A 12096-nucleotide genomic window follows, 5' to 3' on the forward strand; every position below is an offset into this window, starting at 1 on the left:
TCGACATTGGTTTCATGGCCATCATTCGACCAGCTTTTAATTCCAGATTTTTTAATCAATTGAATTCCAATTCCACCTTCTGCTGTGGTGGGATTCGAACCCATGTCCCTTGAGTAATACCTTGGGTCTCTGTGTTACTAGTCCAGTGACAATACCACTATGCCACTGCCTCCCCTACATTAAATCTTGGCTGGTCGGTAACCTTTTGACATTCTTGCAACTGCACCATCAATGGGAATTGGGGGGGAAAACTCTCCGCTGGTTGCAATGTTATCTAGCGCAAAAGAAGATGGTTGTGGTTGTTGGAGGTCAATCATCTGAGCTCCAGGACATCACTGCAGGAGTTCCTCAGGGTAGTGTTCTCGGCCCAACCATCTTCAGCTGCTTCATCAATGACCTTTCCTCCATTATAAGGTCAGAAGTGAGGATGTTCGCTGATGATTACACAATGTTCAGCACCATTCACGACTCCTCAGATACTGAAGCAGTCTGTATAGAAATGCAGCAAGACCTGGACAATATCCAGGCTTGGGCTGATAAGTGGCAAGTAACATTCGCGCCACACAGGTGCCAGGCAATGACCATCTCCAGCAAGAGAGAATCTAACCATCTCCCCTTGACATTCAATGGTATTACAATCGTTGAATGCCCCATGAACAAAATCTTAGGGGCTACCATTGACCAGAAACTAAACTGGACTAGCCATATACATACCCGTGGTTACAAGAGCAGGTCAGAAGCTAGGAATCCTGCAGCAAGTAACTCACCAGCTGACTCCCCAAAGCCTGTCTACCATCTACAAGGCACAAGTCAGGAGTGTGATGGAATACTCTCCACTTGCCTGGATGAGTGCAGCTCCAACAACACTCAAGAAACTTGACATCATCCAGGATAAAGCAGCCCGCTTGATCAGCACCCCGTCCACAAACATTCACTCCCTTTACCACCATTGCACAGTGGCAGCAGTGTGTACCATCTACAAGATGCACTGCAGCAACGCACCAAGGCTCCTTCGACAGCACCTTCCAAACCGTGATCTCTGCCACCTAGAAGGACAAGGGCAGCAAATACATGGGAACATCACCACCTGCAAGTTCCCCTCCAAGTCACACACCATCCTGACTTGGAACTATAGCGCCGTTCCTTCACTGTCGCTGGGTCAAAATCCTGGAACTCCCTTCCTGACAGCACTGTGGGTTTACCTGCCTCACATGGACTGCAGCGGTTCAAGAAGGCAGCTCACCACCACCTTCTCAAGGGCAATTAGGGATGGGCAATAAATGCTGGCCTGGCCAGCGACGCCCATGTTCCATGAATGAATAAAAACCTTACCATGCTATCGTCTCATCATGCCATCTTTGATCACAGACTGGGTTATGTCAGATGAAGAACATGCATGCGGGTAAAGAATTACTGGCATATGTTGGCAAGAGGTTGAGGGTTCTACATCCATGAGAACCGGCATGGATCCCATCTGAGGTGTCCAAGGTTTTAGTTTAGTTTAGAGATACAGCACTGAAACAGGCCCTTCGGCCCACCGAGTCTGTGCCGACCATCAACCACCCATTTATACTAATCCTACATTAATCCCATATTCCTACCACATCCCCAACTGTCCCTATATTTCCCTACCACCTACCTATACTAGGGGCAATTTATAATGGCCAATTTACCTACCAACCTGCAAGTTTTTCGGCTTGTGGGAGGAAATCGGAGTACCCGGAGAAAACCCACGCAGACACAGGGAGAACTTGCAAACTCCACGCAGGCAGTACCCAGAATTGAACCCGGGTCACTGGAGCTGTGAGACTGCGGTGCTAACCACTGCGCCGGTGTGCCAAGAATTCCGCTCATATGAGATGATAATACGAAATGGTGCGATACTGCGAAGCAGTCTATTTTACTTCAGGGGACTCCCTGCTAGCCATGCACGGGCAACCAACCAGCATCGCTTACGGGTACCCACATATGTTTTGTAGACGAAGAGAAAAAGGAATACACCAACAGCTGAGGACAACCCTCCCAAACACAATCTTCAGGAGGAGAGGACGGACAGTTCAACAACACAGCCACGTGTCATTGTCACAAGGTGTGGTCGAGACAGCCAATGACCAGTGCTATTCCAAATGTGGACAAAATATTGAAGAGGAGTCTTCCAAATGTTCTTGTTACAGTTGATTGACTCGATAACACTAACACGATTTATAGTAGAATTGAAGTTATACAGCACAGAATCAGGCCCTTCGGCCCATCGTGTCCATGCTGACCATCAAGCGCCGAACTATTCTAATCCCATATTCCAGCATTTGGCCCGTAGCCTTGTATACTATGGTGTTTCAAGTGCTCATCTAAATACTTCTTAAATGTTGTGAGGGTTCCTGCCAATACCGCCCCTTCAGGCAGTGTGTTCCAGATTCCAACCACCCTCTGGGTGAAAAAATTTTCCTCAAATCCCCTCTAAACCCCCTGCACCTTACCTTAAATCTATGTCCCCTAATTATTGACCCCTCTGCTAAGGGAAAAAGTTTCTTTCTATCCAACCTATCAATGCCCCTCATAATTTTGTATACCTCAATCATGTCCCCCTTCAGCCTTCTCTGCTCAATGGAAAACAGCCCTAGCCTTTTCATTCTCTCTTCATAGCTGAAATGCTCCAGCCCAGGCAACATCCTGGTGAATCTCCTCTGCACCCTCTCCAGTGCAATCACATCCTTCCTATAGTGTGGTGCCCAGAACTGTACACAGTACTCCAGCTGTGGCCTAACTAGTGTTTTTATACAGATCCATCATAACCTCCCTGCTCTTATATTCTATGCCTCAGCTAATAAAGGCAAGTATCCCATATGCCTTCCTAACCACCTTATCTACCTGTGCTGCTGCCTTCAGTGATCTATGGACAAGTACACCAAGGTCCCTCTGTACTCCTAGGGTCCTACCATCCATTGTATATTCCCTTGACTTGTTAGACCTCCCAAAATGCATCACCTCACACTTTTCAGGATTAAACTCCATTTTTCACAGTTCCGCCCATCTTATCGGCCCATCTATATTGTCCTGTAATCTAAGGCTTTCCTCCTCACTACTTAAAACACCAACCATTTTCATGTCATCTGCGAACTTACTGATCATGCCTCCTATATTCATGTCTAAATCATTAATGTACACTACAAACAACAAGGGTCCCAGCACCGATCCCTGTGGTACACCACTGGTCACAGGCTTCCACTCGGCCATCACCCTCTGCTTCCTGCCACTAAGCCAATTTTGGATCCAAATTGCCAAATTGCCCTGGATCCCATGGGCTCTTGCCTTCTTAACCAATTTCTCATGTGGGACCTTATCAAAAGCTTTACTGAAGTCCATGTATACTACATCAACTGCTTTACCCTCATTTACACCTCTCGTCACTGCCTCGAAAAATTCAATCAAGTTAGTTAGACACGATCTCCCCCTGACAAAGCCATGCTGACTATCCTTGAGTAATCCCTGCCTCTCCAAGTGGTGATTAATCCTGTCCCTCAGAAATTTTTCCAATAGTTTCCCAACCACTGACGTTAGACTCAATGGCCTGTAATTACCTGGTTTATCCCTGCTACCCTCCTTAAATGATGGTAACACATTCGCTGTCTTCCAATCCTCTGGTACCTCTCCTGTGGCCTGAGAGGATTTGAAAATTTGTGTCAGAGCCCCTGCAATCTCCTCCCTTGCCTCATAACAGCCTGGGATACATCTCATCTGAGCCTGGGGATTTAACTACTGTTAAGCCTGCTAAAACAGCTTGTACCTCCTCCCTTTCAATGCTAATATGGTCAAGTATATCACAATCCCCCTCCCTGATCTCTGAACCTATATAGTCTTTTCCCAAATTCAACACAGATGAAAAGTAATCATTTAAAACCTCACCTATGTTTGCCAGCTCCACACACATTGTGACTTTGGTCCCTAATGGGCCCTATTCTTTCCCTGGTTTTCCTCTTGCCCTTAATATATTTATAAAAAGCCTTGGGATTTTCCTTTATCTTGCCTGCCAGTGTCTTTTCATGTCCCCTCTTTGCTCTCCTAATGACTTTTTTTTTTAAGTACCCCCCTATACTTTCTATATTCCTCTAGTGCCTCCACTATTTTCAGCGCTCTGAATCTGCCATAAGCCTCTTTTTTTTTTTTCCTGATCCAATCCTCAATATCCCTTGACATCCAGGGTTCCCTGGACTTGTTGGTCCTACCCTTCACCTTAATGGGTACATGTTGGCTCTGAACTCTCACTATTTCCTCTTTGACTCCCACTGGTCTGATGTAGACTTTCCTACAAGTAGCTGCTCCCAGTCCACTTTGGCCTGATCCTGTTTTATCATATTGAAATCGGCCTTCCCCCAATTCAGTATCTTTATTTCCGGTCCATCTTTGTCCTTTTCCATAACTACCTTAAATCTTACAGAGTTATGGTCACTATCCCCGAAATGCTTCCTCACTGACACTTCTACCACTTGTCCAGCTTCATTCCCTAGGATTAGGTCTGGTACTGCCCCTTCTCTTGGAGGACTTTCTACATACTGGCTCAAAAAGCTCTCCTGTATGCATTTTAAGAATTCTGCCACTTTAAGCCTTTTGCACTAAGAATATCCCAGTTGATATTGGGGAAGTTGAAATCCCCCTACCGTTGCACCTCTCAGAGATTTGCCTACATATCTGCTCCTCTATCTCTCTCTGACTGTTTGGAGGCCTGTAGTACACTCCCAGCCAAGTGATTGCCCCCTTTTTGTTTTTAGGTTCTACCCATGTGGCCTCATTTGAGGAACCTTCTAAGATATCATCCCTCTTTACTGCAGTAATTGACTCCTTGATCAACAGTGCAATGCCATCTCTTTTACTCCCTCCCCTGTCATGCCTGAAGATTCTACACCCTGGAATATTGAGCTGCCAGTCCTGCCCCTCCCTCAGCCATGTCTCTGATCGCAATAATATCATAATCCCATGTGCTAATCAACGCCCTCAATTCATCTATGAAGGGTCACTGACCCGAAACGTTAACTCTGCTTCTCTTTCCACAGATGCTGCCAGACCTGCTGAGTGGTTCCAGCATTTCTTGTTTTTATTTCAGATTTCCAGCATCCGCAGTATTTTGCTTTTATTCCCTCAATTCATCTGCTTTACTAGTAAGACTCCTTGCATTAAAATTGATGCAATCCAGCCTTGCATTTTTCACTTGTGCCTTAACAGGTCTATATTTGCTCTGCCTTCCAGACTGACTCAGTTTCTCTTCTATATTTGACTGTGCATCGTCCCCTACTGTACCTCCACGCTGTATCCCATCCCCCTGCCAAATTAGTTTAAACCACCCCACACCCCACCCAACAGCACTAGCAAACCTCCCAGCAAGGATGCTTGACCCATTCCGGTTCAGGTGCAACCCATCCAACTTGTACAGGTCCCACCTTTGCCAGAAATAGACCCAGTGATCCAGGAAACTAAAGCCCTCCCTCCTGCACCATCTCCTCAGCCACGCATTCATCTGCTCTATTCTCCTATTCCTATACGCACTAGCACGTGGCACCAGAAGTAATCCAGAGATTACAACCTTTGAGGTAACAGGTAAGGCAGATGAACTTAAAGCTTGGATTAGTACTTGGAACTATGATGTTGTTGCTATTGTTATTACTAGCAGTGACCATAATTCCATAAGTTTTAAGGTACTTGTGGATAAGGATAAGAGTAGTCCTCGGGTGAAGGTGCTAAATTGGGGGTTCTTTCTTTTGGGCCTCCTTATCTCGAGAGACAATGGATACGCGCCTGGAGGTGGTCAGTGGTTTGTGAAGCAGCGCCTGGAGTGGCTATAAAGGCCAATTCTGGAGTGACAGGCTCTTCCACAGGTGCTGCAGAGAAATTTGTTTGTCGGGGCTGTTGCACAGTTGGCTCTCCCCTTGCGCCTCTGTCTTTTTTCCTGCCAACTACTAAGTCTCTTCGACTCGCCACAATTTAGCCCTGTCTTTATGGCTGCCCGCCAGCTCTGGCGAATGCTGGCAACTGACTCCCACGACTTGTGATCAATGTCACACGATTTCATGTCGCGTTTGCAGACGTCTTTATAACGGAGACATGGACGGCCGGTGGGTCTGATACCAGTGGCGAGCTCGCTGTACAATGTGTCTTTGGGGATCCTGCCATCTTCCATGCGGCTCACATGGCCAAGCCATCTCAAGCGCCGCTGACTCAGTAGTGTGTATAAGCTGGGGATGTTGGCCGCTTCAAGGACTTCTGTGTTGGAGATATAGTCCTGCCACCTGATGCCAAGTATTCTCCGAAGGCAGCGAAGATGGAATGAATTGAGACGTCGCTCTTGGCTGGCATACGTTGTCCAGGCCTCGCTGCCGTAGAGCAAGGTACTGAGGACACAGGCCTGATACACTCGGACTTTTGTGTTCCGTGTCAGTGCGCCATTTTCCCACACTCTCTTGGCCAGTCTGAACATAGCAGTGGAAGCCTTACCCATGCGCTTGTTGATTTCTGCATCTAGAGACAGGTTACTGGTGATAGTTGAGCCTAGGTAGGTGAACTCTTGAACCACTTCCAGAGCGTGGTCGCCAATATTGATGGATGGAGCATTTCTGACATCCTGCCCCATGATGTTCGTTTTCTTGAGGCTGATGGTTAGGCCAAATTCATTGCAGGCAGACGCAAACCTGTCGATGAGACTCTGCAGGCATTCTTCAGTGTGAGATGTTAAAGCAGCATCGTCAGCAAAGAGGAGTTCTCTGATGAGGACTTTCCGTACTTTGGACTTCGCTCTTAGACGGGCAAGGTTGAACAACCTGCCCCCTGATCTTGTGTGGAGGAAAATTCCTTCTTCAGAGGATTTGAACGCATGTGAAAGCAGCAGGGAGAAGAAAATCCCAAAAAGTGTGGGTGCGAGAACACAGCCCTGTTTCACACCACTCAGGATAGGAAAGGGCTCTGATGAGGAGCCACCATGTTGAATTGTGCCTTTCATATTGTCATGGAATGAGGTGATGATACTTAGTAGCTTTGGTGGACATCCGATCTTTTCTAGTAGTCTGAAGAGACCACGTCTGCTGACGAGGTCAAAGGCTTTGGTGAGATCAATGAAAGCAATGTAGAGGGGCATCTGTTGTTCACGACATTTCTCCTGTATCTGACGAAGGGAGAACAGCATGTCAATAGTCGATCTCTCTGCACGAAAGCCACACTGTGCCTCAGGGTAGACGCGCTCGGCCAGCTTCTGGAGCCTGTTCAGAGCGACTCGAGCAAAGACTTTCCCCACTATGCTGAGCAGGGAGATTCCACGGTAGTTGTTGCAGTCACCGCGGTCACCTTTGTTTTTATAGAGGGTGATGATGTTGGCATCGCGCATGTCCTGGGGTACTGCTCCCTCGTCCCAGCACAGGCATAGCAGTTCATGTAGTGCTGAGAGTATAGCAGGCTTGTCACTCTTGATTATTTCAGGGGTAATGCTGTCCTTCCCAGGGGCTTTTCCGCTCGCTAGAGAATCAATGGCATCACTGAGTTCCGACTTGGTTGGCTGTATGTCCAGCTCATCCATGACTGGTAGAGGCTGGGCTGCATTGAGGGCAGTCTCAGTGACAGCATTCTCCCTGGAGTACAGTTCTAGGTAGTGCTCAACCCAGCGGTCCATCTGTTTGCGTTGGTCAGTGATTATGTCCCCCGATTTAGATTTGAGGGGGGTGATCTTCTTGATGGTTGGCCCAAGAGCTCTCTTCATGCCATCATACATTCCTCTGATGTTTCCGGTGTCTGAGGCCAGCTGAATATGACTGCATAGGTGTTGCCAGTAGTCGTTTGCGCAACGCCTAGCTGTTCTTTGTGCAGTACTTCTGGCTGCTTTAAGTGCTGCGGATGTTAAATCGCTGGGGGCTTTCTTGTAGTTCAAAAGTGCAATGCGCTTAGCGGCTATGACAGGTTCCAGCTCTTCATTATGAGATTGAAACCAGTCTGCATTTCTCTTCGCACTTTTGCCGTAGGTGGTCAAAGCTGACTCATAGATGGCGTCTCTGATGTGGGCCCACTTGGTCTCAGCATCCCCTGTGGGAGTGTTTTGAAGGGCTGTTACAAGTGAATTTAGAAATTTTTGTAACAGCTGTGGGTGAGAAATTCTGCTCGTGTTGATGCGCGGGTGGCCCTTCTGCTTGGAATGATGCAACTTCTTTGGTCTGAGTCTAACCTTGCTGCACACCAGGGAGTGGTCGGTGTCGCAGTCCGCACTGTGGAAGCTGCGTGTGATTTGAACACTGTTTAAGGCGGCTCGCCTTGTGACAATGAGGTCTAGCTGGTGCCAACGACGTGATCTTGGGTGCCTCCATGAAACCTGGTGACAGGGTTTAGTGTGAAAGAACGAGTTGGTGATGCAGAGGTTATGATAGGTACACAACTCAAATTGGGGGAAGGCTAATTATAACAATATTAGGCAGGAACTGAAGAATTTAGATTGGGGGCGGCTGTTTGAGGGTAAATCAACATCTGACATGTGGGAGTTTTTCAAATGTCTGTTGATTAGAATCCAGGACCGGCATGTTCCTGTGAGGAAGAAGGATAAGTTTGGCAAGTTTCGGGAACCTTGGATAACGTGGGATATTGTGAGCCTAGTCAAAAAGAAAAAGGAAGCATTCGTAAGGGCTGGAAGGCTAGGAACAGACGAATCCCTTGAGGAATATAAAGACAGTAGGAAGGAACTTAAGCAAGGAGTCAGGAGGGCTAAAAGGGGTCATGAAAAGTCATTGGCAAACCGGATTAAGGAGAATCCCAAGGTTTGTATACGTATATAGAGAGCAAGAGGGTAACCAGGGAAAGGGTTGGCCCACTCAAGGACAGAGGAGGGAATCTGTGTGTGGAGCCAGAGGAAATATGAGGGATATGGGCCCCGGAAGTGCAGAAGGTTTTAGTTTAGGCAGGCATCAAGCTTGGCGCAGGCTTGGAGGGTGGAATGGCCTGTTCCTGTGCTGTACTGTTCTTTGTTCTTTCCCTATAGCCCTGCAAATTTTTACTTTTCATTTCTCAAATGGCCTTTTGAATGTTACTGCTTCCACCACCCTTTCAGGCAGTGTATTCCAGATCACAACTAACTGCATGACTTTTGTGCTTTATTTTAAATCTGTCCCTACTGTTACTGACGCTCCAGGCACTGAAAACATTTTCTTGCTCTCTACCGAGTCAAAATCCTAGAAATCCCTTCTTAACAGCACATGGACTGCAGCAATTCAGGGCGGCAGCTCACCACTACCCTCCTAAGGGCTGTTTTCTCCTGATAGGCCATCCCGCCAAATAGTATCCAAAACGGTATACTTGTTAGAGAGGGGGATAGCCACAGGGGATTCCTGCACTGACTGCCTGCCCCTTCTAGCGGTCACCCATCTATCTGCCTGCACCTTGGGTGTAACCACTTCTCTAAAACTCCTGTCTATGACACTTTCTGCCACCTGCATGCTCCTAAGTGCATCCAGTTGCCGCTCCAACCGATCCATGCGGTCTGTGAGGAGCTGCAACTGGGTACACTTCCTGCAGATGTAGTCGTCCAGAACGCTGGAAGCATTAAGGACCTCCCACATCTCACAGTTGAAGCACTTCACCCCTCTAACTGACATCTCTAGCACTAATTAATAAATAAAAATAAATACTTATTAAATCCTTTCTAAATTGTTATAATTAACGATATGGTCCCTAGTGCTAGATTCCTACTATAAATATTAAATACTAACTAAATACAGTAATCTCCTCCCTCCTGGTTTAGTTACTCTACTTATTAATTAGTTAATTGGGGTTTTAATCAATGTTTATCAATGTTTTATTTTATTTTCAAATTCAGTACAAATTCCCTACCAGCCAATACTTACCGGTCTGGAACTCTGCCCTCTGAGTCTTCTCTGTGAATGTAGCAGGGGACTGGGACTAATTAGATAGCTCTTTCTAAGAGCTGGTGCAAGTACGATAGGCTGAAAGGATCACCAAGCACAGAATGCGACCAATGTAAATGGTGAACAGTGGTCCCAGCACTGATCCCTATGGAACAACTTCCCGCAGTCTGAGTAACTAGCATAACCCCTACACATACAGTATATTGCATCCACTGCAGTTCCCTTGTCTGTTCTTACTGTTACTTCAAATAATTCAATAAGGTTGGTTAGGCATGACCTTGCCTTTTGAAGTCTCTGCTGACTTTATATTTTTGGTTTCTGGATGTTTTTCTGTAACACGTTTGATTAATATTCCAATACTTACCTTTAATATCGATGCAAGCTTACCAAGAGATTTAGGATCAAGATTAGGAGAAAGCTTTATTTACACAAAGGGTTGTGAGGTTGTGGAATGTACTGTTGATCAAAGCTGAGGCCATGCAAACTTTTAAGAATAGTTTAGATGAGTGGTTGAAGGATGGAAGAGTGAATGGAAAAGAACAACATTGCTGCTTGGGTGGAGGGTTAAGACCAGCATGCACTGGGTGAGCTGAATGCCTGTTTTCCATATTGTAGTTTCTAAATGAAGCTGGGACACTAACTGTAGATGATATTGCATAAGAAACTTGTAGTTGATGCAGATATTCCCATTTCTTTACAGATGAACAACTCAAATACTGGGTTATTTACAGTTCATACAGGAGTCAATAATATTAATCAAGTTCATCTGGTGGACAATTGGAATGGTATTAAAAAGGTTTGTGAACTCGGAAGTGGTATTTGCTCAATCTAAGCTTGTATCATTTGTGTTGGCTACAGCAGCTCTCCTCTTTTCAATCCAATTTCCTGTACTGCTGCTTTCACCCTTAAAATACTTCCCAATTAAGAAAAAGTACCTTTTCTTTGAATAAAAATAGAAAGTGCTGGAAATGCTCAGCAAGTCTGGTAGCATCAGTGGAGAGAGAAGCAGAGTTAACGTTTCAGGTCAGTGACCCTTCATCTGAAACGTTAACTCTGCTTCTCTCTCCACAGATGCTGCCTAGCCTGCTGAGTATTTCCAGCACTTTGTTTTTCAGATTTCCAGTATCTGCAGTATTTTGCTTTTATTTCCTTTTGAATATCTGAATTGATCCTGAGACTGTGTGCACCACATACTCGTTGTTTCAGGTGAGGCATTATTTTGTAGATTTGCTTTTAACTACGTTTAGATTGAAATCAAAGATTACAATTGTTTTTATCTAGTCTGTTCACTCCATTCATTATTTTATTCGTGTCAGCTGTGGCTCATTGGTAGCCTCTGAGTTACAAGGTTCTGGGCTCAAGTCCCACTCCAGGGTTTGAGCACAAAAATAAAGGCTGACGCTTAAGTGCAGTACTGAAGGAGTGTTACACTGTCAGAGGTGCCATCTTTTGGATGAGATGTTAAACTAATGCCCCATCTGCCTGCTTGGGTGGATGTAAAAATCCGATGTTACTATTTTGAAGAAGAGCAGGGGAGCTCTCCTTGGTGTCTTGGTCAATATCTATCCCTCTGTCAACATCACCAAAACAGATTAACTGGTCATTATCGCATTGCTGTGTGCTGGACCTTACCTAGAGCAAATTGGCTGCTGTTTCCTATACTGCAGCAGCTTCACAAATACTTCATTGCCGGTAAAGTGCTTTGAGACGTCCAGTGGTTGTGAAAAACACTATATAATTGGAAGTTTTTTCCCCCTTTCTTTAAACATCTCTTGACTCACACACCTTTAATCTCTTCATCTCGAGGGAATACATCCCAAGTGTCATGTTGCAGGACTTTTTTTGTTTTTGGAAGGAGTTTTCAAGCAAAATTAATTTGGACAGGATTTTTAAAAAAAGCGCACATGGGCTGTAGAAACCAAGATGGTGGAGTGTTTGTATGTTAATGAGACAACTCATTATTGCGTTCCGACCAGGTGAGAGAGGTGTCTGCGGGTCCCTCTCGGCCTTCACCTGGTCTTACCATAACAGGGTTTAATTTTAAACAGTGTTTTGAGCTCCCCCTTGGTGAATCCTTGTTCACCGCTTTCCAATTACTAGGCAAAGAAACCAGCACAAACAGGCTTTCTTAGGTTTAAAGAAGAAAATTTGAAATTTATTGAGCTTAAACGCTAATTCGGTTGGTGCTTATGGATGCACGACCCGCCCACGCTAG

The 12096-nt window shown here is 45.8% G+C and overlaps 1 protein-coding gene across 2 annotated transcripts in view; it reads left to right on the forward strand.

Moving 5' to 3' along the window:
* Positions 1–12096, forward strand: part of LOC137382514 (scavenger receptor class B member 1-like) — a 164641-nt gene that overhangs the window by 5176 nt on the left and 147369 nt on the right. For both annotated transcript variants that reach the window (XM_068054485.1, XM_068054486.1), the window contains exon 2: positions 10582–10677. In XM_068054485.1, the coding sequence (XP_067910586.1) occupies positions 10582–10677 (96 nt within the window). The remainder of the gene's footprint in view (positions 1–10581; positions 10678–12096) is intronic.

Source organism: Heterodontus francisci, chromosome 23 (assembly GCF_036365525.1).
Source record: "Heterodontus francisci isolate sHetFra1 chromosome 23, sHetFra1.hap1, whole genome shotgun sequence".
Taxonomy (NCBI): domain Eukaryota; kingdom Metazoa; phylum Chordata; class Chondrichthyes; order Heterodontiformes; family Heterodontidae; genus Heterodontus; species Heterodontus francisci.